A 25,732-nucleotide genomic window follows, 5' to 3' on the forward strand; every position below is an offset into this window, starting at 1 on the left:
CACTAGCTTTGCATGACCATGCACCCGTTAGCGTTCTAGTTTACAATGGGTCTATCTACCGAGGAGGATTAGCCTAATTAAATCATCTCTCCTTCCTGTTTTCTCAGTGAGGTGGCTCAGTGTATGCCGTCAGAGCCGCAGGCAGGAAACAAGATCAATAACAAATAGTTTCAACGAGAGGGTCTGATTATATTTTGCCTGTTTTTCTCTGGAAAACTAACCAGATGCATGCAATTGTATAGCACGTTCTTCTTCAATGAAGGATCACGGTGATGGAAAAGTTCATCAGGCCTGAATTGCAAATCATTAGTAGAAGAAATTAAATGATTTGAATCAATTACAAAGACCAGAAATGAAAACTATTAAAAAGTAATAGTGATGTAGTTTCAGTGTCAGTGATAGTGTCGTGTTTCACGCCCTGCCCTGTGATTGACTGGTAGTCAGTTCAGTGTGTTGTCCGCCTTTCACCCAAGTTTAGCCTGGACAGGCTGCAACTCCCTGTGTCACTGAATAGCATAAAAATGGAATGGACGGACTTGAATTCTACATGGCCGCTCTTTTGTTGACAACACTACGAGCTGGGACACTGCTTTTCCGTTTTAGAGTTGAATTTTCATTTCAAAGACTGTTTGTAGACTGTCAATCAAATATGAAAGTGTATTGAACTTATTTATAGTGTTATAGTGTTTCAACCTTAGTTGTCCTTTTATAGCCTGACTTTCTCTTCTTGCTTCTTTCTTCTCGGTCTCAAAAAGCTTTGAAGTAGTTTAGGCGTATCCCTCTCCATGGTAACAGCATCTCGCTCATGCTTGCTTTTTTTCTCTCTCTCCCTCTCTCTCACACACACACACTTTTCATAATTCTGCCCTACCCGGCGCTGTGTCACTGTACCCTTCCCCCCATGTGCATTGCCTCACCCCCCCCCACCCCCCCCCCGCACTCCCTTGCTCCCTCTTTCTCTCCTGCATTCCCTCAACCTCTCCTGCTCTGTCAGCTGCTCCACTGCTAATGTTGCGTTGTCCACTGACTGCAAGATGTTCACCCCAGCTTGCAAAGGATCATCAGGGGAGCCAAGGTAAGGCATTGGCTGGCTGACAGCAGCAAATGGAAAGCCAAAACACTGATGGGAAGAGCAGGCGTTTTTCTATGATTAGTGTGAGAACTCTCCAGATGGAGACAAGAGGCGGCATGAGTTGCTGGCTTTGTACGACTCCTCAGCATTTGCACCAAAACAAGTGAAGTGGGGATCTATTTGAAGGATTTCTTGACTTCAATGTTCTCAATATCCTTAATCCATAAAGATGCGTGGATTATTTCCATTGTGTGTGTGTGTGTGTGTGTGTGTGTGTGTGTGTACAGTGTGAGTGGAAGCGTGACGGCATGCAAATTTTCTTCCGTGTACCGCTGCAATGTCTGGTTATGGTTGCCACATTCTGTGTTGGTTTATGACACCATATGGCACGTTTGTGTGTGTGTGTGTGTGTGTGTGCGTGTGTGTGGATTGTGTGTGACACCATGAAGTTAAAATTCTGCATATGTGCGTGGGTGGTTAGAGTCCCTTCCTATTGTGATTCAATTAACTGAAAATATTGCTCGCTTATTGAAGTTGTAGTGATGGAAAATACTGCCAAAGATGGAAGTAGTGGAAAATGTATTGCTGTTAGTATTTTAACGATGAAGACTAGACTGAAGTCGTTTTTGGCAAGCATTGCTGTAACTCTTGAGTGCCAGCTAATAGGTAAATCTCAGTTCAAGCATGAATTCTCATGCTTGTGTGGGCATTTTTTTTCAAGCTTGTGTCCTTATACATGGCGCATATATATATGTATATATATGGCGAGTGTGCCAAAATCAAGCCTGTGGGTGTGTGTACCCTACTGTATGCGGAACATAAAGGAGCAGCAGGATGCAGCGAATTCTGCAGCTCTGGCTACGTGTTTGAGATAATAGCAGAAAACAACTGGTACAGTGCAGTAAAATATGATGGACAGGTTTATCGCATTACAGTATATGCACTGATATTTTACCACTGTTTCTTTGTGAGGTAAAATACGACTGGCACATATTGTATAGCGTGTCAGTTTTGACAGATATTCTTGGAACTTGACTTTTTTATATTAATGCTAAAATCAAGAGAGAAGAGACAGTTGAGGTGACATTGTTGAGCATGTTTCTTCGAATCCCTCTCTGAAGTGTTCAGGGTATGACCAACCAGAATGATTTCCCGGGATAGGCTTAGGACATGCTGGTGTGACCAAGTTTCTCAGCTGGCCAGAGACAGGGAAGTCTCCATGTTCAGCGTGCTGTCCCTGTAACCCAGATAATTAATTTCCTTTGTTTAACCAGGTAAGGCGATGGGGAACAGTTTCTCATTTACAATGTCAACCTGGAGGCAATTTAGGGTTCAGTGTCTTGCTCAAAGACACTTCGACAGTGGACACGCAGAGCCGGGATTCGAACCACCGACCCAGTCAGTCAATCAGTGGACGACACGCTCTATTAACTGAGCCACAGCCGCCGGAGGAAAATGGATGTATTGTTATTACAATGCGTATTTGTGGAAGTTTATCTACTTATACTGTTAATGTATTTTTATTACCTTGAACGTAGAAAAGACACTTGACACAGCAACACTACACTGAAGAGCTCATTCAAGAGCTTTGGTGCTTGGATGCCAGGTGTTGTCAGCAATACTGCAAAGCACTGTACTATGCTGATTCCAGCTCAACATAGAAAGGAATAATCCACAACCTTTTAGGTGGCAAGCATTGAGGATTTGTCCCAGTTACTTTCGTCAGTGGGAATACGAATGAAGAAATCAAAACTCATTTATTCTTTCACTGATTTATTCAGCATCTCTGCAGCTGCAGAGACAGCATATTACACTGTCACGACTAATGCAAACTGTCTAATCCTTTGACGCCCTTGCAACTCCAACCAGGATGCTAACAAAAGTTTAAATGAAAAAAAACCCAATTTATTTTAATCAGATGGTTAAATAAATCCAGTCTTTGCGTGCCATCGGTTGGGTCTTCATTTTTATGTAAAAAATAAAGCGTCAGAGATTATTGATGGCCTGGGGCCTGTACGGCGCTGTATCGGATCACCGAGATGCTTCAATCAGACGAGGTGAAAGTTTGCCTCGCGTCCTGCGTCAACGCAGCATAAGTCAATAGTCATCGCCTCCATGGCAACGAATAAGCTACACTTCTGACAAGTATTGTTATAACAAAGGGAAGACCAGGAGTAATTAACAGGAGAAAGACGGCGAAGCCTTGCTAATAGCTAAGCTATCGGGACATGTAGTTACGAAACACCGAAATAAGTGATTGGGTGATACATTACATTTTTCACCTAGTTCTGGCTGGAACCACGTTACAGGGGAAAGTAACCAACTTTGAACAGTTAATTAATGTGTCTGAAACAGGAGTATACATTACCAAAGAACAGGGGCCTATAGGGTTAAAAGTATATTATTAATATTAATGAATATTTCAAAAATAAAATGACCTTTATTAGTCCCACAATAGGTTGATGAGGAAGGCAAATTCATCAACATTGCATCCGTCAGCTTACGCATGTCGCGTTTGGGGCTGATTTGTAGAAATTTGTTTGAAAAGTTAACTTTCGAATAGTTTTCCTCAATCAATCAAGGCGTGTCGCACTGCTCGTCACTTTAAACCGCATACACGCCTTGAAGTCTCGGTGCCCTTTGCACATGGGTCATTGCAATATTAGTCATTCGAACTGCTCTAAGTGCTAGAGGACTCTTCATCTTTTTGCACAATTGTCAAAAAAAACCCCAAAAAAAACAATGTACCGGCATTACCAGATAACTAGCAACCCTTTACTGCTCAGTGACTGTTTTTTTTTTGTCAATGTCTTTATGTTTCCAAAGTGTTCGCTGATTCTGATTCTGATGATGAATGCACCCCCTCCAGAACCTTGAACCACATCCCATCTTCGAGTGGTATTTGAAGATCTTGTTTCCTTAAGGTTTTGATTATAAAAAGGGAATGAACAGCTTTATTGGAGATGTGTGTAATTGTGCCTTTTTCTCTTGGGGCAAACGATACAATATCATTCATTATTCTAGTTGGAGAATTGTTAGGGAAGTGTGGTATGACACGTTTAGACATGAGATGTCTACACGTATGACACGTGTAGACATCTCAAGTGGTGTGATTTAGGGGTATTGAGTTTTTGGGTTAGTTGTGCGAAATAGGCAAAAACATCTAGAAAAGGTTTGTTGAGGCCCATTCGGCCCCTGTCAGAGCACAAATGAAAAGCTTTGTCAACTGTTGAGGGTACAAATCGAAGATTTGATGCTCTGGGGCTGAAGAGGCATCCATCCATTTTCTGTACCGCTTTATCCTCACAAGGGGCGCGGGCGTGCTGGAGCCTATCCCAGAAAGCATCGGGCGTCACTTATATTTATTTTTGTTCCAAATTGAGAGAGAAACCAAAGTAAATGCGAACTTATTGGATTATTTTTAACGGACCCACTGTTAAAGGCCGTGGTGCACCAAACAGGGCTGACTGTGAAAAAGGTATGTGAAACAATTTAATTCCAGATTTGTCTGTTTTTCAGTTCATTCTTTTCCTCTTCCCTCGTCCACTCTGAACGAGACAGTGTGAAACATTAGTGATAGTTTTTATTTTAGTCATTTAGAGTGCATCTTGGAAATGCTGTGCTAAGAAAATTGCATTGTTCGCTGAGTACACTTGATTAAGCCCGTATATGTGTGCCAAACTGTGTTGGCAGTTTGCCCATGTGAGAGTTTGCCATTATGTTTGTAACCTCTTGCAGTGAATGGGAACTATGTAAAATGTATTCACTGATCAACAACCCCAATTCCAATGAAGTTGGGACGTTGTGTCAAACATAAATAAAAACAGAATACAATGATTTGCAAAGCATGTTCATTTAATTGAATACACTACTAAGACAAGATATTTAATGTTCAAACTGATAAACTTTATTGTTTTTAGTAAATAATCATTAACTTAGAATCTTATGGCTGCAACACGTTCCAAAAAAGCTGGGACAGGTGGCAAAAAAGACTGAGAAAGTTGATGAATGCTCATCAAACACCCGTTTGGAACATCCCACAGGTGAACAGGCTAATTGGGAACAGGTGGGTGCCATGATTGGGTATAAAAGGAGCTTCCCTGAATTGCTCAGTCATTCACAAGCAAAGATGGGGCGAGGTTCACCTCTTTGTGAACAAGTGTGTGAGAAAATAGTCCAACAGTTTAAGAACAATGTTCCTCAACGTACAATTGCAAAGAATTTAGGGATTTCATCATCTACGGTCCATAATATCGTCAAAAGTTTCAGAGTATCTGGAGAAATCACTGCATGTATGTGGCAAGGCCGAAAACCAACATTGAATGCCGGTGACCTTCGATCCCTCAGGCGGCACTGCATTAAAAACCGACATCAATGTGTAAAGGATATCACGACACGGGCTCAGGAACACTTCAGAAAACCAATGTCAGTAAATACAGTTCGGCGCTACATCCGTAAGTGCAACTTGAAACTCGACAATGCAAAGCAAAAGCCATTTATCAACAACATCCAGAAATGCCGCCGGCTTCTCTGGGTCCGAGCTCATCTAAGATGGACTGATGCAAAGTGGAAAAGTGATCTGCGGACCGATGTGTCCACATTTCAAATTGTTTTTGGATATTGTGGACGTCGTGTCCTCCGGGCCAAAGAGGAAAAGAAGCATCCGGACTGTTATGGATGCAAAGTTCAAAATGCCAGCATCTGTGATGGTATGGGGCTGTGTTAGTGCCAATGGCATGGGTAATTTACCCATCTGTGCATGCACCATTAATGCTGTACGGTACATACAGGTTTTGGAGAAACATATGCTGCCATCCAAGCAACGTCTTTTTCATGGACGCCCCTGCTTATTTTAGAAAGACAATGCCAAACCACATTCTGCACGTGTTACAACGGCGTGGCTTCGTAGTAAAAGAGTACGAGACTGACCTGCCTGCAGTCCAGACCTGTCTCCCATTGAAAATGTGTGGCGCATTATGAAGCGTAAAATATGCGAATAGACTCGGACTGTTGAACAGCTGAAACTACATCAAGGAAGAATGGGAAAGAATTCCACCTACAAAGTTTCAACAATTAGTGTCCTCAGTTCCCAAACGTTTATTGAATGTTTATTAAAAGAAACGGTGATGTAACACAGTGGGTAACACAGTGGGTTTATTAAAATGTTTATTAAAAGAAAAGGTGATGTAACACAGTGGTAAACATGACCCTGTCCCAGCTCTTTTGGAACGTGTTGCAGCCATAAAATTCAAAGTTCATGATTATTTACTATAAACAATAAAGTTGATCAGTTTGAACATTAAATATCTTGTATTTGTAGTGTATTCAATTAAATATAGGTTGAACATCATTGTGTTCTGTTTTTATTTATGTTTAACAATTTCCCAACTTCATTGGAATTGGGGTTGTAAAGATAACAACAACAAAAATAGCCTGTATGTGTGTGTGTTTGTCTCTCTCTATTTGCCACTGTCATACCATGTTAATGTGCCCGCATGAACGATTATGTCAGCTTGTGTGAGTGCAGCGCTATGTGCATTAGTGCATGCAGTGAATGTAGGAAGCGACTGTATGTGTTGTAGTCTGTATGAACACGTACATGGGCGTGTACTGTGTTTGCGTGGGGGTCATACTGTCACTTTGACCAAAACCCATCAAGGAGCAGAACAATGACAAGTAGGTGGCACCTTATGATAAAATGAAAAAAATAAAAAAATAAAATGACAGCATACGTACACAATTCCGCGATATAGGAATTATGCTCGTTATGAATATGAAGAAAAATTTGAAATGCACTGACTTCGTAATAAGTGTGGCAACGAACAAGATGTAACAAATGCACAAAATAAAAAATTTTGGCCACGAAGTAGCTGTGGCTTCATACTGGGCAGTTGGGTAAAGAAATCGAGAGCGGCTTCCGATAAGGCGGAGGTCAGGGTTAAAGCGAATGGAAACGGTAGTATGATTGAATTTTCTTACAGACTGGAGATGAGTTACTAAGACATTCTGAAAAACCTCTGCATGGTACCAGGTACTGGTTCGTGGTAGGGGTGAGAGGCTAATGAAAAAAAGAAAAGTAGAAAAGGAGTAGTGAGTGGCGAAAAAAGATTGAAAAGAGCTGTCAACCTTTTTTGTTGTTGTTGTTGCCTGAAATGAGAGGAATGTGACTGAACTATTAGCCAGTCAGCCTTTTGTCAGTTTCGTGTTCTAAAGAATCGCTCTTGTACTGTATTTCTATTTTTATTCACTTTATTTACCAGTCGATCAGCACACAGCACGTATTCGACGTGAAACGATATTCTTCTTGGTGTCCTTTTCTTCGCCTCTTTTTGATGTAATATTTTTACATAGTGGCCCCTAGTGTTCTGACTGAGATACCACCGTTGGAGAAAAATTTACCTTTATAACAAAAGGACAAACTTCTTGTGTTCCTCTTTTTTAAATGAATGCCTTATGTTTTAGATACAAGAAATGGCAAGTTTAAACGTAAATCTATATACATATATATATATATATTTGTGTTTGAAATTGCCTCACTAGAAATGTTTGTAGACAGTTCAACGCTACATCCGTAAGTACAACTTAAAACTCTACCATGCAAACCAAAAGCAAAAGCAAAAAGCAAAAGAAAATGAAGTTTCCTGCTATTTGCACAATGTGAATTTAAGAAAAATACTGTGGATTATCTAAAAGAGGAAACCATTTGGTCTTTCATTAGTAAGTGAAATGTCTCATTTTCTCGTGTGCATTCATAATTGCTCCTTAACCAAGCAAAAAATAGATTTTATTGTTATACTTGATTATTTCCATAGAATTGTTAGTTGAATACTCGATTACTAAAAGCTGCACTATTTGATGCAAATTCTTATTTGTGACAGGTCTGTTTGTCATTTCAGAAATAAAGTGAGGAAAATGTATGTCATAGCATAGCATTTTCATAGAATAACTGGAAACCTACTATCAATCGGTTTTGAAGCCCCCTTTGACGATTTACTTTGATAGTGCAAAAATTTTGATCAGCTCCTAGTTTTCGTGTCAGGTTTCCATTAAATTGTTCATCAAATTTGTATTGATAACTATGGATTTTAAAATATATATGATGTATGTACGAATATAAATATACAGAATAGACAAAAATATATTTTTATTTTGTTGATAAAATGACTTGAAAGGACTCAAAACTCAAAGTGTAGGACTGGCGACTTGACTCGACACTTGAGGCTAAAGACTTGACACTTGACTCGGGAGTTGCAAAGCAATGACTTGGTCCCGTTTGTGGCATGTCGTTATCTTCATGATTGCTTAGCGATCGATAACACATTGATATAATAACAGTTTCCGTCAACTCTGGCGAGCCATAGATTTTCATCCTTTCAGGAGCCTGCAAGGAACAACGATATGCTCAATATAGAAAAACGGTGAAATAGATTCGTCTCTGTAAGGTTGCATTATGCATGATATAATCACCATTTACGTGTAGTAGAAACAACTCAAAAAATCTTCACTTGCATTTTTATATCTAGCCACTTGAAGGCAGTGCACCATGCTACACGCACAACAATTGTAATGCTCATTTAAGATACTATATACTTAAATATATACACACACATACTGTATACATCCATGTTCTATACCACTTCTCTTCCATACCACTACCATTTTTATTCATGTAAACGCATCATTAGGGCAATGTTTGCTTTCATTTAATGAGTTCATTTGAATTAAATTGGACTGTTTGACTTCACCCAACGGTTGTAAGATCGATATTCTTTATCCACGTCTGAGATTATGCATCTTCAGTTGGTTGATATTGAGGTTCAATTAGAATATTCAAACAGCGACATAATAGAGCTGTAAAACTAAGCGATGGAGACAAAGTCTTGTCAGTTTAACATCAATTTTCACACTACAGACACCATCTGATCCACTTCATTTATCTCCCAGCAGGTTATTGGCATGTTGCACCATTTACGTAACACCCTAAATTTTATTATCCCCAAATTCCCAAAACCCAAGTCACTATAACACCCACTGGTTAATAATTTCTGTGACAAAGTAAGAAAATTGACTGGATTGTTCTGAACCACTCGTGTTTTTATTTGTCACGCATGCCACGTGAACGCAATCAAAGTTGTATGCAAGATCGCTGTTGTCAGAGGTTAGAGAGGTGCATGGTTTTTGTGTTATCAGGTCTTATATATGCATCATATAATCCTGTAATTTTCCAATCGTTATACTGACTCAAAAATGACCAAAAATGTATCATGACTCCATTTCTCTTATTATTAATGATGAGCTGAGGGCAAATTTCAGTACAACCCATGATGGGAACAGTCCTTGTTCATGTATATTCGTACTTGGTTAAAAAGAAACAAACAAAAAAAGCTTGGAGTACATAGATTACTGGTTACTGTATTTCTTGTGGATGGTCTTAATACTTATATTTAATATTTATGTATTTTTAGAGTTCTTTAGGGTAACAAAAGACACAATTGAAGATTATAACATGTTTTCCTTTGCTGGTATTACTCTATGGCCATGGATTAATGAACTATTTTGTAAAGATGCAGGTTTTCCTTCAGGTTTTTAGATATTTAAAAAAAAAAAAAAAAAGAAAAAACATTTTGAAATGTTATTTATGATACCCATTGGTGTCACTTGAGAGGAAACTGACCTAAAACAACACAGCCCACACCCATGTAAGCATGCACGGAGAGATTCAAACTGAATGAAGTGCGTAAAGAGTGCTTGACTGCTTGAGCTTCATGAGTTGTGTGAACTGTCAGCGTGAGGAGGAAGGGTGTCAGGAAGTACACTCCCTTTTCCTCACACCACGGGTGGTTGTGCACAATATATACTGAATACCACTGTTCCCCTTTGTACTTGTTTAATTTGTGTTCTCACTCATCTCATCTAAAGTACTTGAGGTACATCATAACTTGTTTTTGCATTGCAGTGTGCCTTTTTATGTCATTTTAAAACCAATTTTTCTATTAAAACAATTTTTTTGATGTCATTTTAAAACAAATTTATAGGGGCACACATAACGCAGGCGAGATGTTACAATGGTGGTTTGCAGATGGTTTTGTGGCTACACATCATTCAAGAGCTTCAAATAGACCTGTAAGATTGTGGGGGGGGGGACTAAACCCACAGACTCAGATGGGTTCTTGTTGCCCCTCCCCACCCTTAACCCTCCCCTCCATCCACCATGTATACTCTATGCACCTGTATGTTTCAGGGAGTGAGACTTTGTGTGTAACTGCCTGTGACAAAGCAAGCGGTCTTTCAGGAAACTGACTGGACGGTTGACCCAGTGGACAGAATAGCCCGGATAAAGGAGCTGTAAGAGAGGGGACGCTAAGAGAGACAAACTGAGAGACAGGGACTGACAGCAGAGCCCAAATTTCCCAGCTGATAAAGCCTGAGCGTGCCATTTTTGGAGTTGAGTGGGATAAAAATGCTGAGGAGAAGGAGAAGCGTCTCATTTGGTGGATTTGGATGGTACTGTATCTTTATCTTTTCATTGCATGAATGTGTGCATTTTACATACATACAGTACTTACGATACATTTTCTTTTTATGCACGTATTAGTTGTGCTTTTAGTTTTGGTGTGTGGTGCAGGACTTTTTCTGAAAGGAAGGAAGGGCGGGTGGAGGTCTCATGCTGTTTCAGTCTGCGCTGTCGCCGTTCAAGGGAGCTTTTGTAATAAGGAGCCACTTTTGTTTCTGCTTGCTCTACACTGTTTTATTGTTGCATCTCTGTTGTGGCATGGCGCATACACACGTTGGACATTACTCTAAACTGTCAGGTTTCCTGTTTTACTGGTTAGATCGGGAGTGTCCAAACAATGGCCCGGGGGACATTTGCGGCCAGAAACAAAAATGCTCTGTGTCAAGATGTGATTTGTTTGACATACCTCATAAGTATCCTCCTTTAAAAATGGTTACCTTAGTACAGATTCCGCTTGTCTTGGTTCTGAATGTGGAGATTTGTTTCACCTTCTGCTCAGTGCAGGCCCGGATCTATTCTCTTGGGACAAAGGACCGTAGGCCATCTCAAAATCCTGAAAAACTAATTGCCTTGTTACCTTTGACATGAAAGTTGTGATATAGCGATTTTTCAACACAGCTACAATATATAAAAAATGTACATGGTGTCCCACAAGTCACTATATAGTGGGCCCCCACTTTGCGCAGGGGACAGGGACTGGGCCGTACCGTGAATAGCGAAAATCCCTGGGAAATTGACAGCCATTATAATTGCATTGGAAAACAAAACAAAATGTTATTTTCTTGAATAAGTGGAGAATGCCCACCAATAAGCGGTATCGGATTCGGTTTGACCCCCCCACCCCGAAAAAAAATATATATAACCAAATAAATTAAAACATTTTGGGGAAAAATTATTATTTTTTATTTTTTTATTTTTTTAAAATTATATATATATATATATATATATATATATATATATATAGCTTCATGTTTGCTCATGGAGAGCATAAATCATGGAGAGCATAAAATAACATGGTAAAGAACAAGACTAACGAAATAAACGTGTCGCTGCATAAGATAGATTGCACACCGTTCCACACGATTATACATCCAAATTAATAGGATTTAAGAATTTGTGTCATAAATGCTTCCAAGAAGAAAGACAACAAAACTTTTTGCTAAAACATGTGCTGATCCAAGCACATAGAGTCCTTACCATCACTGAGACACCAGATCTGATCTTGGTAGCTTGTGGTGGTTTCCAATCCAATGACTACAGTGGAACATGCGGATCAGGCGCAAGTAAAATTGGAATCATTTGACGCTGAGTGGCGTTTGCAAAGCACCCTTAGCACCCTTAGGAAAACACTGTGACGCAAAAACCAAGTTATACATCTCCATCTCTAACTCTTTAATAATCAAGGTCTTTGTCTCTCGTCTCCATTTGTCCACAAAAAGCACTAAAAGGGAAGAACAGAACTGCTGCTTTTGAGGGAATTTAGAGTAAATCGTGATCATTAACTTTCTTTCTCTCACATTTCTCTACAGGATTGACAAGTCTACTTTGTCAGCGTTGAAAGCCCGGTGAGTGTCTCTAAAGTGACCTGAAATAGCCACAGCATTGTGATTACCTCAAACTAGGCTAATTACAGTAACATGCAACAAGTCTTTGGCTACCATTCAATTTTTGGGTATTACGATTCTGGGGGCGGACAGCTGATGCCATAGTAACTCAAACGGTGGATACTGTATCAATAAATCAGTCTGCACCAGATGATCACCAACATTTAATCGGGTTTTCCTTTGTTCATATGCTCTTCCTATACAAAGTGTTGTGAATATCAGTTTTCCGGTGGGATCATGAGGCTCATTAAAACAACAGTTCGCGGTGGACTAAGACTTTTGAACTGAACTGGAAATGATAAAGATTAGATTGTAGAGATTAAGACATTGCAGTGTATTACAATATTTTCCAAGGCTGGATAACACAACTTTTGCCTCAATAATCAATTTGCTTTAGGCTGGTGTGAGATCAGATAATGGGTCAGTCATTTGAGATCCTTTCAAAATGAAAACACATTTTTTCATTATAAACTCATTGTAGGACATCATAGTGTCTTTGTGGTGTACATCAGAAAAACAACAAGCGCCTGATCAGGTCTCATGAGAGGTTCGGCTTGAGGCTAGATTCTTCTGGTGTCTTTTGAGCAACTTATTCTGTTTGTTGTTTGGATCTTGTCAGTCAGAAGCGTACGTGTGAGGCATCATTAAAAAGCAGCTTTCCGCATACTGCATCCATTGTTGTAACATCACTCGGATATGTCAATTTTCTTGCAATCTGCAATGTGACTTATCATTAATATACGACAGTTTAATAACTTATGGATAGATCGCTCTCTCATTAGGTTGTATGTTTATTGTTTTGATTAACTTGCACATCTGGATGTTTTATTACATGTCATCATGTCACTGTTATGGCTGTGGATAATGTAGATTTACCATCTACTTAGCAAGCAAGTGTGGCAATTGACTCGACAGCAGCATGCTTCATTGAATGTTCTTTGTGGATATTGTGCGTGAGAAGCACCTCTTGTCTCTTCTGCAATTCAACTTCAAAAACCCAACAATAGCAGTTGCGTAGCAGGGGACAGGTGGAGGTTGCGTGTGTTTTTGTCTCTATCCATGTATCCATATTCATTTTATCAGTGTCCAGACTGCTTGTCCCAGTATGTTTGCACATACACAGAACAGACTCTGACTGTATCCCTCTCTGACTCAGCCTTGTTGCTAAACTATGTGTGTCATCTATTTGCTATTTGTGCCATAAATCAGCTTCTCCAAGACTACTTCAAACCTGACTCACTAGACTCAGTTGTACATATAAAATAACAACAGGAGCAACAAAATGTATTTATTCCTGCTATCTTTGCCACATACGGGGAGACTTATTATCAGTGAATCACTGACGTTACCAGGATTTTAATGTGTTATTAATGAGAGGGTTCAAAATATACAACCGCAGGACACAAATTACCACACAGCAAATATCCCCGAGGGACATTGATTTGTCGAGCTATATTTCATAGTCACACTTTAATGATTCTAAAATGCCATTTGAAACATATACCATATATATCAATACAAAGCTGATGTGTCGTTGACAGTGATGGCTCATCCAAAGTTGTTGATTTTTTGGTGTGTGTGATTGAAACCTCTCTTGAAATTGCCACTTGTTTCTAATCAGTAACTTGCTGTAATGTGTGTCTGTTTGACGTGTCACAGCGCCGACAGCCCCTAGTTTGTGTGACTGACGTGCCATTTCTTATTGGCCTACGAGTTAGTAATAACTGAGTCTTATGGAATCTGCCAAGTAATCGCTTGGCAAACAGGTGATGTGAGCAGGAGCACGTTCTGTTGAGCTACGTTAAATGCGATGGAAAATTAGAATTTTTCTAATTATCAAAAATCATTTGTGTTTTCGCTGTAATTGGTAACATTTACAATGATAGACAAATTGGAATTGAAACTGATATAGAATAATGATAATACTGAGTTGTTGTTGTTTTTTTTTTTTTTTTTGCTCTAACCTTTCCAATATTGCGCATTTCTGGTTTATTGAAATCACAGCATATGTAAAATGAATCCAACGAGATGTGTCCAAAAATGGTTTGGCATTTTATACCAAAATCAAATACTGTACAAACAACATGCGGTGACAGAAATAGGTAAGATTACTGTAGTTTTACTGGTATGAATATCTAAGTGGTTGGTGCATCATCATTTATTTCAGATCAAATGTTTACTATTGTGGGGTTTAAGCGTTTAAGCATGATGTCATGGATAGACACACACACACACACACATACACACACACACACACGCCTGTCTCCCTCACTGGTTCACTCCCTGGCCAGGTGTCGTTTGACAGTGGGGTCTGTAGTGGCTCAGAATATGAAAGAGTGAGTCGTGACGTTCGCTTGAATTGTGTGTGTGTGTGCGTGTGTGTGTGTGTGTGTGTGCGTGCGTGAGCACGCACGCTTTTGATCTAGCCGTTTGATTAGGAAAAGGGAGCATAGAGAGCAGAGAGAGCATCAAATAAATTGTAGGTTACCACCCAGATAGGACTACGAATGTGTATTTTTTATTTTTATTGTGTATATTTATGAAGGGCATGTTTATATCGTGTGATAACTACGAGACATATATATATAATAAGCCACACGTAAAAGAGATCACGGTGTGCTTTCTGTTCCATCCCTCCTCTTGCTATTATTAATCCCGGCTGCTCTACCACAAAGAGAACAACCCTCCACCTTCGGGTGGAGGGTCCACCCTCATTAATACAGTAGCTGTATAGTCAATTATGCGTGCATGTGGCATCTAACTGTGTGCATTAGCAAAGACATGCATCTCTTTGTGGCTTTTGTCTTGGAGTAGTGCTGATGAATATTGCAAGTAGGGATTAAAGGAGAGAAGGGATGAAACACGGGGAGGTTTCATCAGATCGCCATTCTAATATTGTGTGATGATGCCTCGCAAGCTATGGTGAGTAACTGCTAGCTGACTCTTTTTTTTTTTTCTTCTTTACATATACGTTTTTATTTTTTAATATTATTTGGCCTTCTGATGACTGTGCATTGGTTTTTATGAGTGCTTATTTGAAAACCCGCTCAACAGTAAATTGCTCTCTTGCAAAATGTTTGGCATTATCCATTGCAAATTGTGTATATGCTCACAGAATATGGACCTTCTGTTTAAAAACATGTGATCTAGTTTTGCACTTAAAAACTGTTGCCCAATGCATAAGGCACCTTGAATCTGAAGTAAAGGTAATATGCCATGTAAACCCATAAAAAGTAAACATTTTTGCAGACGTCATATATGCAGTTTAGGCTTGTAAAACGTTACAGTATCTTATTTTGATGTGCACTTGTTAAACGATGATTTTCATCGAACATGACCCGGGTTAGATGGTAATATATACGGATGGATGATTTAGTTGTTTTTTTTTTCTAATCTTCCATGAAACAACAAGTGCCTCTGTTAAGGGCTCAAGAGAGGTTTTGCTGTGGGGGAGATTCTTCTGATGACCTTTGATTAACTTGTTCTGCTTGCGGTTTGGACCTTTTTTGTCAGTCAAAAAACATACACGGGAAGCATTGTGGGAACTTATGTGGATTTGACAGATGAAGCTGTACTACCTGATCAGGAAGAATTGGGGATCTCATCTCACTCAAATGTGACAATTTTCTTGCAACATGCGATCTATCAGGGAAACCGTATAGAAGCTGCACGTCATCCTTCCTGTCATGTTGGAATTTGATGCTTAATGCATCAATCACTATCTCATTAGGTTGTACATTTGTACAATTGGGATTTTGTATTGCCTTTAGTCATCCAATTAGTCATGTTTGGAGTGACAGAGCAGAAGGGATTTATACAGTTAGAAAGGCAGCACATATCATTAATCATGTTTTGTTTTGTATTGAGGTGATTAGTTTTTTTTTCCAATTATTATGAATTCAAACGGATTATAATTTCTCAAGGGGAAATTCAACTGTCACTCAGTTGTGTATTTTGTATGGCACAACACAAAGAAAAGATGTCAAAGTGGAAAGTAAAGAGTGCCACACCTATTGAGCCTTGCTCATCTCGACAGAACCAGGTTAACATCTCTTAAACAACGAAGGTGCCATTTTTCTTTTCACTGTTGTGCATTGCAGGACTTGCGACTGTGGTCCTCCGACTCCATAAACCAAAGTCTTCACAGATGAGCTACTACAGCCGCCATGATGGCAGAGCTTTGGCCATCACAGTTACCAGTGTAGCTTCCGATCCTCCGGCATTTTCATGGTTCCTGTCTGCACTGACAGCTCCAAATTATTTATCGTTCCCATGCTGTGTGCAGACTTTCTTTCGATCTTATTTATTTATTTTGAACAGAGCAGCAGCCTCAGCAACAGATTGTTTTGTCCTCACGTTGCAAATGTCGCCTTGCACTTTCCTCATTACACATGTGCTGCTAATGAGCTAAGACTTGTCGCACATTATTATCACTCTCCTCGGGCGCAACTGATCTCTTCCTACCTCGGCTCAAACCGAATTGAAGCAGACACCGAAGCAAACTGATAGAGATTTACCGACATCTCATCAGTCGATCGACCGACCGACAGACAGACAATGTATTTATCCCGTGAGAGAAAATGGATCTCGCTAATGGAACTGGAGTTCGGTTGCAAAGTATTCCTCGTGGAGCACTTCCTATGTAGAATAATCTTGATGAAAACAACACCATTTCTCCATCGCATGACATTTCTAATATACACTACTCATAAATAGTTAGTGATCATTGGACTTTTGAGTGAAATTTCAGCCTACAATGCACTATAACCTCTACAAGTGGCCTTAATTTAACCTTCTCTAACCTTTGTAATGCATCTGTCCAACGATCAATGTTTCAGTATTTTTGCACAATTGTTCTTCTCCAGGAACTGAACAGCAAAATTCAAATTCTGTGTTTGATTCGGAGCACATCAGAAAAGAGGCACAAACGTTGATCAGCCCAAACGGATGACCATGAATGTCTTCTTTTGCTTAAAGCTGAAAGATAAATTTGTTTGCTTTCATGGAGGACAGTAACATCAGAAAGTATTCACATTTGAAAGGCTGACATTTCACAATATTATTCAAAGAATGGTTCAAAACCTTTCTACATCCTTTCTATTTTGTGTGAAATAGGCTTGCTCGTGAGAATGATGTTTTACTGAGGGTTTATGTCAGTGTTGCCACTGGAAATGTAATTATCTTGTTTTAGTGTCATTGTGCTTTACGGGTACCTTAAGCAGAGTTTGACAGTTTGGTTACTTCGGCCACCTGATGCTTGGGGAATAAATACATTTAATCATTTTTTCTACAGGGTGTTTCTTCTTTGAAAACCTCTCCCCTCATCTTATCATTCCCTAGGTTTTCTTGGGGGGGGAGATGGTTATGAATGTTATCTTCCTGGCCGCATCATGGAAAAGAGCAAATGCGCTGCTGCTATTTCTGGCGCATGGCATTTACTCTGTGGGCCTGTAATGCATGGAATGATGTCGACTTACGGCCACCGAACAAACACAGGACTTAATGTCTACTGCTAACATGTTTACTCAAGATGATGGTTTAATAAAGCCTTATAGCAAGCAGTGGTTTCCTACATAGAGGTCTGTGTGTCGTCTTAATGAGCTGTGTTGGCTTTATGACTGTAGTTTTTTTGTAGAGCTACTGTGAAGACAGTGTACACAGTGGCAGTGTTTGACCTGCCAGATGAAGACATCATGAGAAGAGGAACACGACTGAAGAGCAGGGAAATAGTTAAGTATAATAAATATTATTTAATGTTTGGTGTTCATTCTGTCAGACAAACATGCATTAGGACAGACTCCTCTCTACAGTACATACCAGATGCATTATTTAGTATGTAAATTTGCCCCTTGATGGACTTGTTGAGTGCGCGTGAGAAAAGGGTAATGAAATAACATGTTCACTTGAAGTATATGGGAAGTGGTAAAGCTCCACCCATCCTCAAGCGTCCAAATGGAGACTGTTACACTTCCTCTCCTCTCACACCTCCTGTTCTAAGATCAGATGATATCATCACTTTTTAGGTAGAAATTGAATAGCTTCTTTTTTTTTTTTTTTTTTTTTTTTTTTTTTTTGCATTTTGATGAGCTCATCAAGCTCATAGTTCATATTATAACTGCAACATTTATCTATCACAATGTTGTGTGTGACTTGTGCCTCTTGCAGGCCTCACTCAGTACACGGATGGCTGAAGAAAGCACTTTACACCACTAGAGGGTAGTGTCGACTAATATTTTTCTCCCCACCTGTTGATGTTCATTTAGGAAGCTGCACAAACAAACAAAACCTGACCCGTTAACTGTAAACCAGTTATCTGATAATTAAAATAATTGTTTTGGATGCAGTTTTTTTCATTTTTCTTTTAATTTTGAGCCTGTTTTGCTTCTACAGCACAAACACTTAAGCACAAATATAATATCAAATCAAATTTTTTTATTGTATTACCATGGATTACAATCACATAATAAAAGGAGTGTTTTTTTTTCTTCCGTATGTAAAAAGATTATTTGCTTGTAGCTATAGGGAGTCGAGTCTGTTGCCATGGCAGCGAGAGCTGATGGTCTTCTAGTATTATTCATTTCCATGGGGATGGCTCAGTTGCAGCCAGACTCTCTTAAAACGTGACCACTGGAAAGAGACTGTTTTGCAGAGTCACTGCTTGCAAATTTTTATGGGTGTTGGGATTGAACATAAGGAAAATAGAGTGATCTCACACATTCTGACGGTTGTGAGCACGGTATTCTAAGATCTGGAGGGATCACATTTGAGAATATTTATGTCCAGATGAAAGTGAGGGGATGTCAGAAGGACATGATAAAGGTTTTTGAGTGTTGGGATTGACCGTAAAGAAAATAGAGTGAGGTCACACACACAAAAAAAAACAGGATTAGGACAGGATGGGATCAGTATTCAGTAGGAGTTGGAGGAAGTGGGATTTCTGTTTTTTTAAAACTCACTTGGGATTGGGAGGGAATGGGATTATTTCTTTGGTAGTGGGACGGAGTGGGAGTCAAACTCCATTAACCGTTTCAGCCTTTAATGCCCTGTGGCTGAGCTGTGCTGCCTCTCACAGGTCAGTCCTGGTACTACGACAGATTGTTTTGGAAATAAGATTCGTGATTGTCTGGTGAGATGGTTGGTTTGCTCATTAGTCATCTCACTCACCACAAACTCTCACTTTTAAAAATCAAGTCAATATGTTAAAAATCTGTATGTGTGAACCCTACTTTGGGTGGCCATGATGCTCCTTTCAGTTCTTTTCGTCATGGCAATTCATGAAGGAACTTGGATGTGCAGAAATGTTTATTCATTTATTTGTATTTTTTTCCAAAGCAGATCTGCCTTAACGCTTATGCCAGAGGGGGGGGGGACAAACAAACAAACAAACAAACAAACAAAAGCACTTGTAGTGTTTCAACACAATACTTTTGTTATGCCTACTTATATTAGGAACATCCTTTCAGAATTATTTAAAGTTAGCAAGCTAGTATAATAGTTGGTTGCTTTGATTTAGTATTTGAAATCAAACTATGCATGATGTTATTTTATTATTCGTTAGTTGTTGTTGCTCATCGCTATTGATGTGTAGTTGTTAAATGTGACAACATACATTTTTCTTTTCTGTTTTTCTTTGAATGAGACATTTGGTTTAGAGCATTTTGGTTGTTAAAATGGGGCTCTGTAGTCAAACCTGGTCAGACAAACATTTTTTTTATTAGATTTTATTAAATTTAATGCTGTACTTAAGTTTTATTTGGTCATTAGTCCCGAGCCCATGCATGTTTCTGCATACTTTATGAAAGGGATGGAAAAAAAATTGATGACTAATGAAAAGAAGGATTTGACAGGATTCAATGTGTGATTTACTTAATGGGGTGATTTAGATTAGAACATCCAATGCTGCAGCTAGAGGGTAGATAATTACTAGTGGTTGCCGTACTGTCATTTTGTCTGAGGAAGAGTGTTGCTCTATGTTTTTAGTGTATAGTGGAATTTTGCATGTAATTACCTACAATTACAGCTCAAGCGCCTGACAGAAAATGGGTGTTAATAATATAGGATTGGTATAACAGGAGAAAAAACATTTGAAATCACAAACTCTAATCCATTGCAAGTTTGAATTTGTCTGCTGGGATAGAGTCCGGCTCACCTGTAAACTCGAGCACAATAAACAGTTTCAAATGGATGAATTGATGTTTTTTACCATACAAGATTTAATTCCTGAATGGAAATAAAATGTTCACTCTGATGTATATATTGTTTTGCATCCATCACAGTACACCAACAAGCAGGCCACACAGTAGAGTGGAGGCGAAATGGCAGGTGTATCCATGAGCAGGGAAGAAGGCAAAGCAAGGCAGAAGTGCAGGGTATTTTTTAATAGTAATTTTAAAAAGGAAAACAAAGGTACTGAACAACTTTTTTTTTTTTTTTTTTGGGAACAAATCCAAAAATAACAGATAGAAAGTGAACAAAGAAAACGGGGGACAAACACCACAGATGCCAGGACCTAAAAGATATGACATTCTCTATGACAATGACCAGAGAAAGTGCAAAAAAAAAAAATGAGGTGATGGAGAGGAGAAAATTCGAGACCTTACTGGCTGAGGGTAAGCTTAGTCAGCAGGCCGTCATCGTGCGCGTTCCACTTGGTCTTTGTGTGCTCTGGTCATTCTGGCCCCAAAGCAGCTAGTGAGTGTTTTCGAATACAATTCGTTTTCGAATTTCTTGAACAAGTTACGAGTAAGAAAAAAAAAAAAAAAAAAAGTAAACGGAAATGCATTGCAAAGGCAAAATAGAAAAGCTAACACTTTGGTGTTTGGAGGTGAGATGATGCGATTGATGGGATTTTTATTTGTTCTTTGTTTGCATTAATAATAATGAGCTCATCAACTACATCGTGATCAGACGATGAATTGTGACGCATTAGCACCGACGTCTTATCTCTTTTGCTGTCTACATGGTCAACAAATTTTACTTGAACTCCATAAAGATTCTGCTTCACCATTGATAGGAAGGCTCAGTTTTGATTCTGCAATAGTCATTTCACAACATTTCTCTTCATTGTAATTGTGATATTTTTAAAACTTGGTAGCCAACCATAAAATCAAATATTTGTAGTGCTTTTACATTTTGCAAATTTTATTTTTGATCAGGTACTACACAGTTAGCAGCAGTCTAATTTGTCTTAATAGTATATGCCGAAGAATCTTATGAAAAAACAAAACAAACATAATCCTTGCAACATATACATATTTGTGCCCTGTGTCTTTTTAAATTGTGAGATCACAACATTTAACAAAGTGTTTCAGCGGATGCATGCAGTCATACTTGTTCCTCTCAAGTCCCATGTAAAAGCGTCTGCTCCTCGGTGATTGACAAATATTTACTCCTTGCCTTGTGCCTGACGCTGTGGCACTCGGACATAGAGGAGCTGATAAGCGGACCGTCGGGTCAGAGGGCTCACTGTTGAGGGCTCAGAGAGCACACGCTCACTGATTCAGTGGCATCGCTGAGAAGGTGGCTTTTGGAGTTGAGCGCAAACAGCATGCACATGTTCAGAACTGCAATTGGATAATATGCTCCAATACACGTGGCTGCCCACATGCAGAGCCTTGATCACAGGAGGCGTAGGAGGTGAGATGATCAAACAACCCTACTGACACTTGTTTAAAGGTGCACAGTCATTGATTCCGTTTCATACACAGCACTACACTACGCTAGGAGGAGCTAAGGGAAGAACTACTCTGTGACATATGGAAAGGTGTTTCTATCACAGTGCTCTTTTTTTTATTGTAGGGTATGTGACAAAAACGCTTGTAATCCAGATGTTTTTAAAAATGTCTTGCATTGGAGCTCATCAGCTAATTCAGTATCTGATGATTGCGTAAGAAGCACCGCAAAGATTTCAAAATTATAATGGGGTTTTATTTGGGAGATTTAATGCTTTATCTCTTTGTTGCACTATTCATTCGAACTGACCAGTGGTTACAGAAAAGTGTGTGTGTGTCACTATTTAATTTTCAATGTCCAACCTTCTCCACCTGAACTTGTTTAGGCTTCAATGTGTTTCCACTGGAAACTGAATAAAAGGTTCTTGCTGTGCTGTGTGATTGCTGTTTGGCGCACTCATGATCTAACCTTTCTGCAAATGACAATCTCGTCTGTTTAGCATCAGGGAGAAAAGAGGGCTGTTATACAAGCTGGAGGAAATCAGAAAGAGAATGTAAAGACACTTTGAGTGGGCTCCAGCAGAGAAATGGGAGTCCTCGGATGATAGATGAGACTTATGAGACAAAGGGCCATGCATATTCCCACTGCAGCCAGATACGATTTGTTGATCAAATCCGATTTCGAGGCTTGACTGTCCGTGCTGTCAATTGCAAGTTACCGAGCCGATTTGTTCCATCCACACCTCAGCACTTAGCATTGACACATTGACTGTATCTGCAATGGTTGATGTGGTACTGACGCGAGGCGCCAATTCGTGGTGACTTGGGTTGCTGATGTAGAACAAAAGTAAGTGCAGTGAAAAACCGAAGCACTTAAATTGCAATGGCGAATTTCTTTGCTGCACCAGAAGCACACCACACAGGGAGGCCGCTAGAAAGAAACTGGTAGTACTCCTGTAAGACCCCAAAAGTCATTTATTTTATTCCTATCAGAATTTATCCCACTTGTAGGTGGTTAATTAGTATACGCTGCATTGTATCTATAGCTTCAAATGTATAATTAAATAAAAACATAAGTGCATCTGTCATTGCAAGAGGTTCAGATGGCCTTGAGGTTCGCTTGACTGCAGCGTGTTGCGAAACTCAGACGCGGATGCCTGATCTAAAAGAGGAGCACTCTTTCCGAAAGACACGGAAATTATTTGTGGCACCGCAATCCACATATTACAGTGCTTTTTAAAACAGCTGGATGGAAACAACATGAAAGTACCTGAAGTCATTATGTCCTGTTGTGTGCGCCACAATGTCTTTTGAGATCGAGGGAGAGGTTTTTGAGACTGTAAATGAATGCCAGAAAGATAATGTTGCACGTGTTTCCCCACTGTTGGTCCAAAGAGATTGAAGAGGGGGCTCAGTCTTTATTTTGCTGAAAACACAAGACAGTAACGAGTGATGTCCAATGATGACACTGTATTGCACAAAATTCCAAAGAGGTCATCCATTTGTGAAATAGAATTGTAAAATTCACAGAGCTGTCAAGAATTCTGGTTGATGCTGTTGGTTCCTGTGGAGTGATGTCAGACAACCGCTGCATTCTGAGTCTGTGATTGTCACTGTTGGTGAGATGGTACTGAAGACTATACAGGTTGCAAGAATGGTTGTTGCCGTGATGGTCTGTGTTAGTTGGGAACTGGAGCACTATAAAATGTCAGGGCCCGACACTGTCCACCTCTAATGAGCTGCCTAAGGAATGACATCATGTCATCTCACGCTTGCGGTGAGCATCTTCGACAGGATCTCATTATACTGTTGTAACACATTGGACATTGTCCAATGAGGCTTCCGTCTTGTTCTTCCTTTGTCTGTTTGTTGTCGTCTGTGCAAAGGTTGTTCCCGAGGAGGTTTCGCCGATCCAAGGGGTTGCATTGGGACTTTTGCCAATTGTTTGGGTCTCTGCATCACAATATATGGCATCTGGGGAACAGAGGATGCTTGGCAAGTTTGCACTCATCATGTAGGGGTCAATCACTGTTGCCTTTACAGCTACAGCAATAACACGCACACACACATGCACGCCCGCCCACACACACATTTGGGTTAAAGAGGATACATAAATTGTTGTTGACCCATCTGCACAAAACACATTTGTATTGGATTTCAAACCACCTCTCCATGTGGTCTGGTATCTGTCTTGTACAAATTTCATTTCATGGTCATTTTTCTATTCAATCTGATCTCCCAAAGATCAGATGAGACAGTTGCAAACAAAGAGAGGAAAAAGACCACGTGTCCCCACTGCTGCTGTCCTCTTTGTCCACTTCACACAGGAAAAGCCCAAAGCAGAATGGAGTGACTCATATTGAGAAGCATAAGAAATACAAAACTCAATCCGTTTTGGACTTTGTATGGTTTGACCTCAAAAACCCTGCACAGTGAATTCAGAGATTTGCTTCTAAGTATATTATACATGTTTGAAGGTAAGTGCGGAAAATGTGCAAAGACTGTGAACTACGCAGTACTTAATTATGGAGCTATAGCGTTAAACAGTTTATCGCCATTTCAGTTTTCCAGATTTTTTTTGTTTTTTTTTTTGGTGAGGCTAAAACGGCACAGTGTGAAGCACTTTGGAGTCCAGCATAAGTCGCCCCTTCCATCCATCCATCCATCCATTTTCTGAGCCGTTTCTCCTCACTAGGGACGCGGGCGTGCTGGAGCCTATCCCAGCTATATATCGGGCAGGAGGCGGGGTACACCCTGAACTGTTTGCCAGCCAATTGCAGGGCACATACAAACAAACAACCATTCGCACTCACGTTCACACCTACGGGCAATTTAGAGTCTCCAATTCATGCATGTTTTTGGGATGTGGGAGGAAACCGGAGTGCCCGGAGAAAACCCACGCAGGCACGGGGAGAACATGCAAACTCCACACAGGCGGGGCCGGGGATTGAACCCGGGTCCTCAGAACTGTGAGGCTGACGCTCTAACCAGTCGGTCACCGTGCCGCCGAGTCGCCCCTTCCACACTGTATAAAAATTTGAGCGCCTTCATTGGCATCAGCAGTTATCCGGTGTAGTTGTGATGTGCATTTAGCTAGCTAGCTATGCCTAGACCCCGGAAATGCATCTTGCCTTCAGGTAGGTCCATTTTAGAGCACCTCGTTGCCGTGAGTGCATGCACGCAGAGAAAGTCGGAAAAGCTAGTAGGGGGGGAGTTTTTTCAAAAAGTCACAGCAAGCTTGTGGAGAGCGGTGTGGAAGCTTTAGAGTGCCTCATTGCCGCGGTGTGGTAAAGCCCCACGACGACCCTGTGGGATATATTCCAGCCACCCGAGACTGAGCGGATATATTTTCGTGGCATGTAGTTAAGAGAATGTGTAGGCATCAGAAAATTGCTTGACAAAGTAGCATCCAGTTTACAGCTCATAGTTGTCATGGTCTGTGTTGTAGGTTTGATTATATTTATATTCAGGGTTTTTAATAGCACTCTTCTCTGTGGTGTGTCAAATTAAAAAGACATCTACTTTCCCTTGACAGGGACTTTACATCTGTTTGTGCATGCAGTTGGGTGTCATTGAATTGCCCATGACCCTTTTACGAGCATGCCATCCATCTTTCCAAGTGAAAGCGTTTGATAGCTCGTGGAGCACCAATGCTTCTCAATAGTCTTCTTTGTCTCTCTCTGCATGGCACATCTGTCTGCATGTGATCACAGGAATGATATTCTTTTGCCTCACTGTGATCAGAAGTACTGTAAATCTCAATATAACTGAAGGGATAGTGCTCCCGTGATTGTGTCTTTGCACACACATACACACACACACAGACACACACACACGCACACACACAAACAAGCATGGCTTCCATCCTTTG

The 25,732-nt window shown here is 40.0% G+C and overlaps 1 protein-coding gene across 2 annotated transcripts in view; it reads left to right on the forward strand.

The window, feature by feature from the left end:
• The first annotated feature begins 1,001 nt into the window (after positions 1-1,001).
• LOC133404865 (rap1 GTPase-activating protein 2-like) overlaps positions 1,002-25,732 on the forward strand; it is a 79,671-nt gene continuing 54,940 nt past the window's right edge. The window contains exons 1-2 of one of the 2 annotated variants that reach the window (XM_061681317.1): positions 10,325-10,576; positions 12,116-12,151. In XM_061681317.1, the coding sequence (XP_061537301.1) occupies positions 10,533-10,576; positions 12,116-12,151 (80 nt within the window). In that variant the 5' untranslated portion in view covers positions 10,325-10,532. Of the gene's footprint in view, positions 1,076-10,324; positions 10,577-12,115; positions 12,152-25,732 lie in introns of those variants that run through there. The other variant, XM_061681324.1, reaches the window with a different exon arrangement.

This window comes from Phycodurus eques, chromosome 7 (genome assembly GCF_024500275.1).
Source record: "Phycodurus eques isolate BA_2022a chromosome 7, UOR_Pequ_1.1, whole genome shotgun sequence".
Classification (NCBI taxonomy): domain Eukaryota; kingdom Metazoa; phylum Chordata; class Actinopteri; order Syngnathiformes; family Syngnathidae; genus Phycodurus; species Phycodurus eques.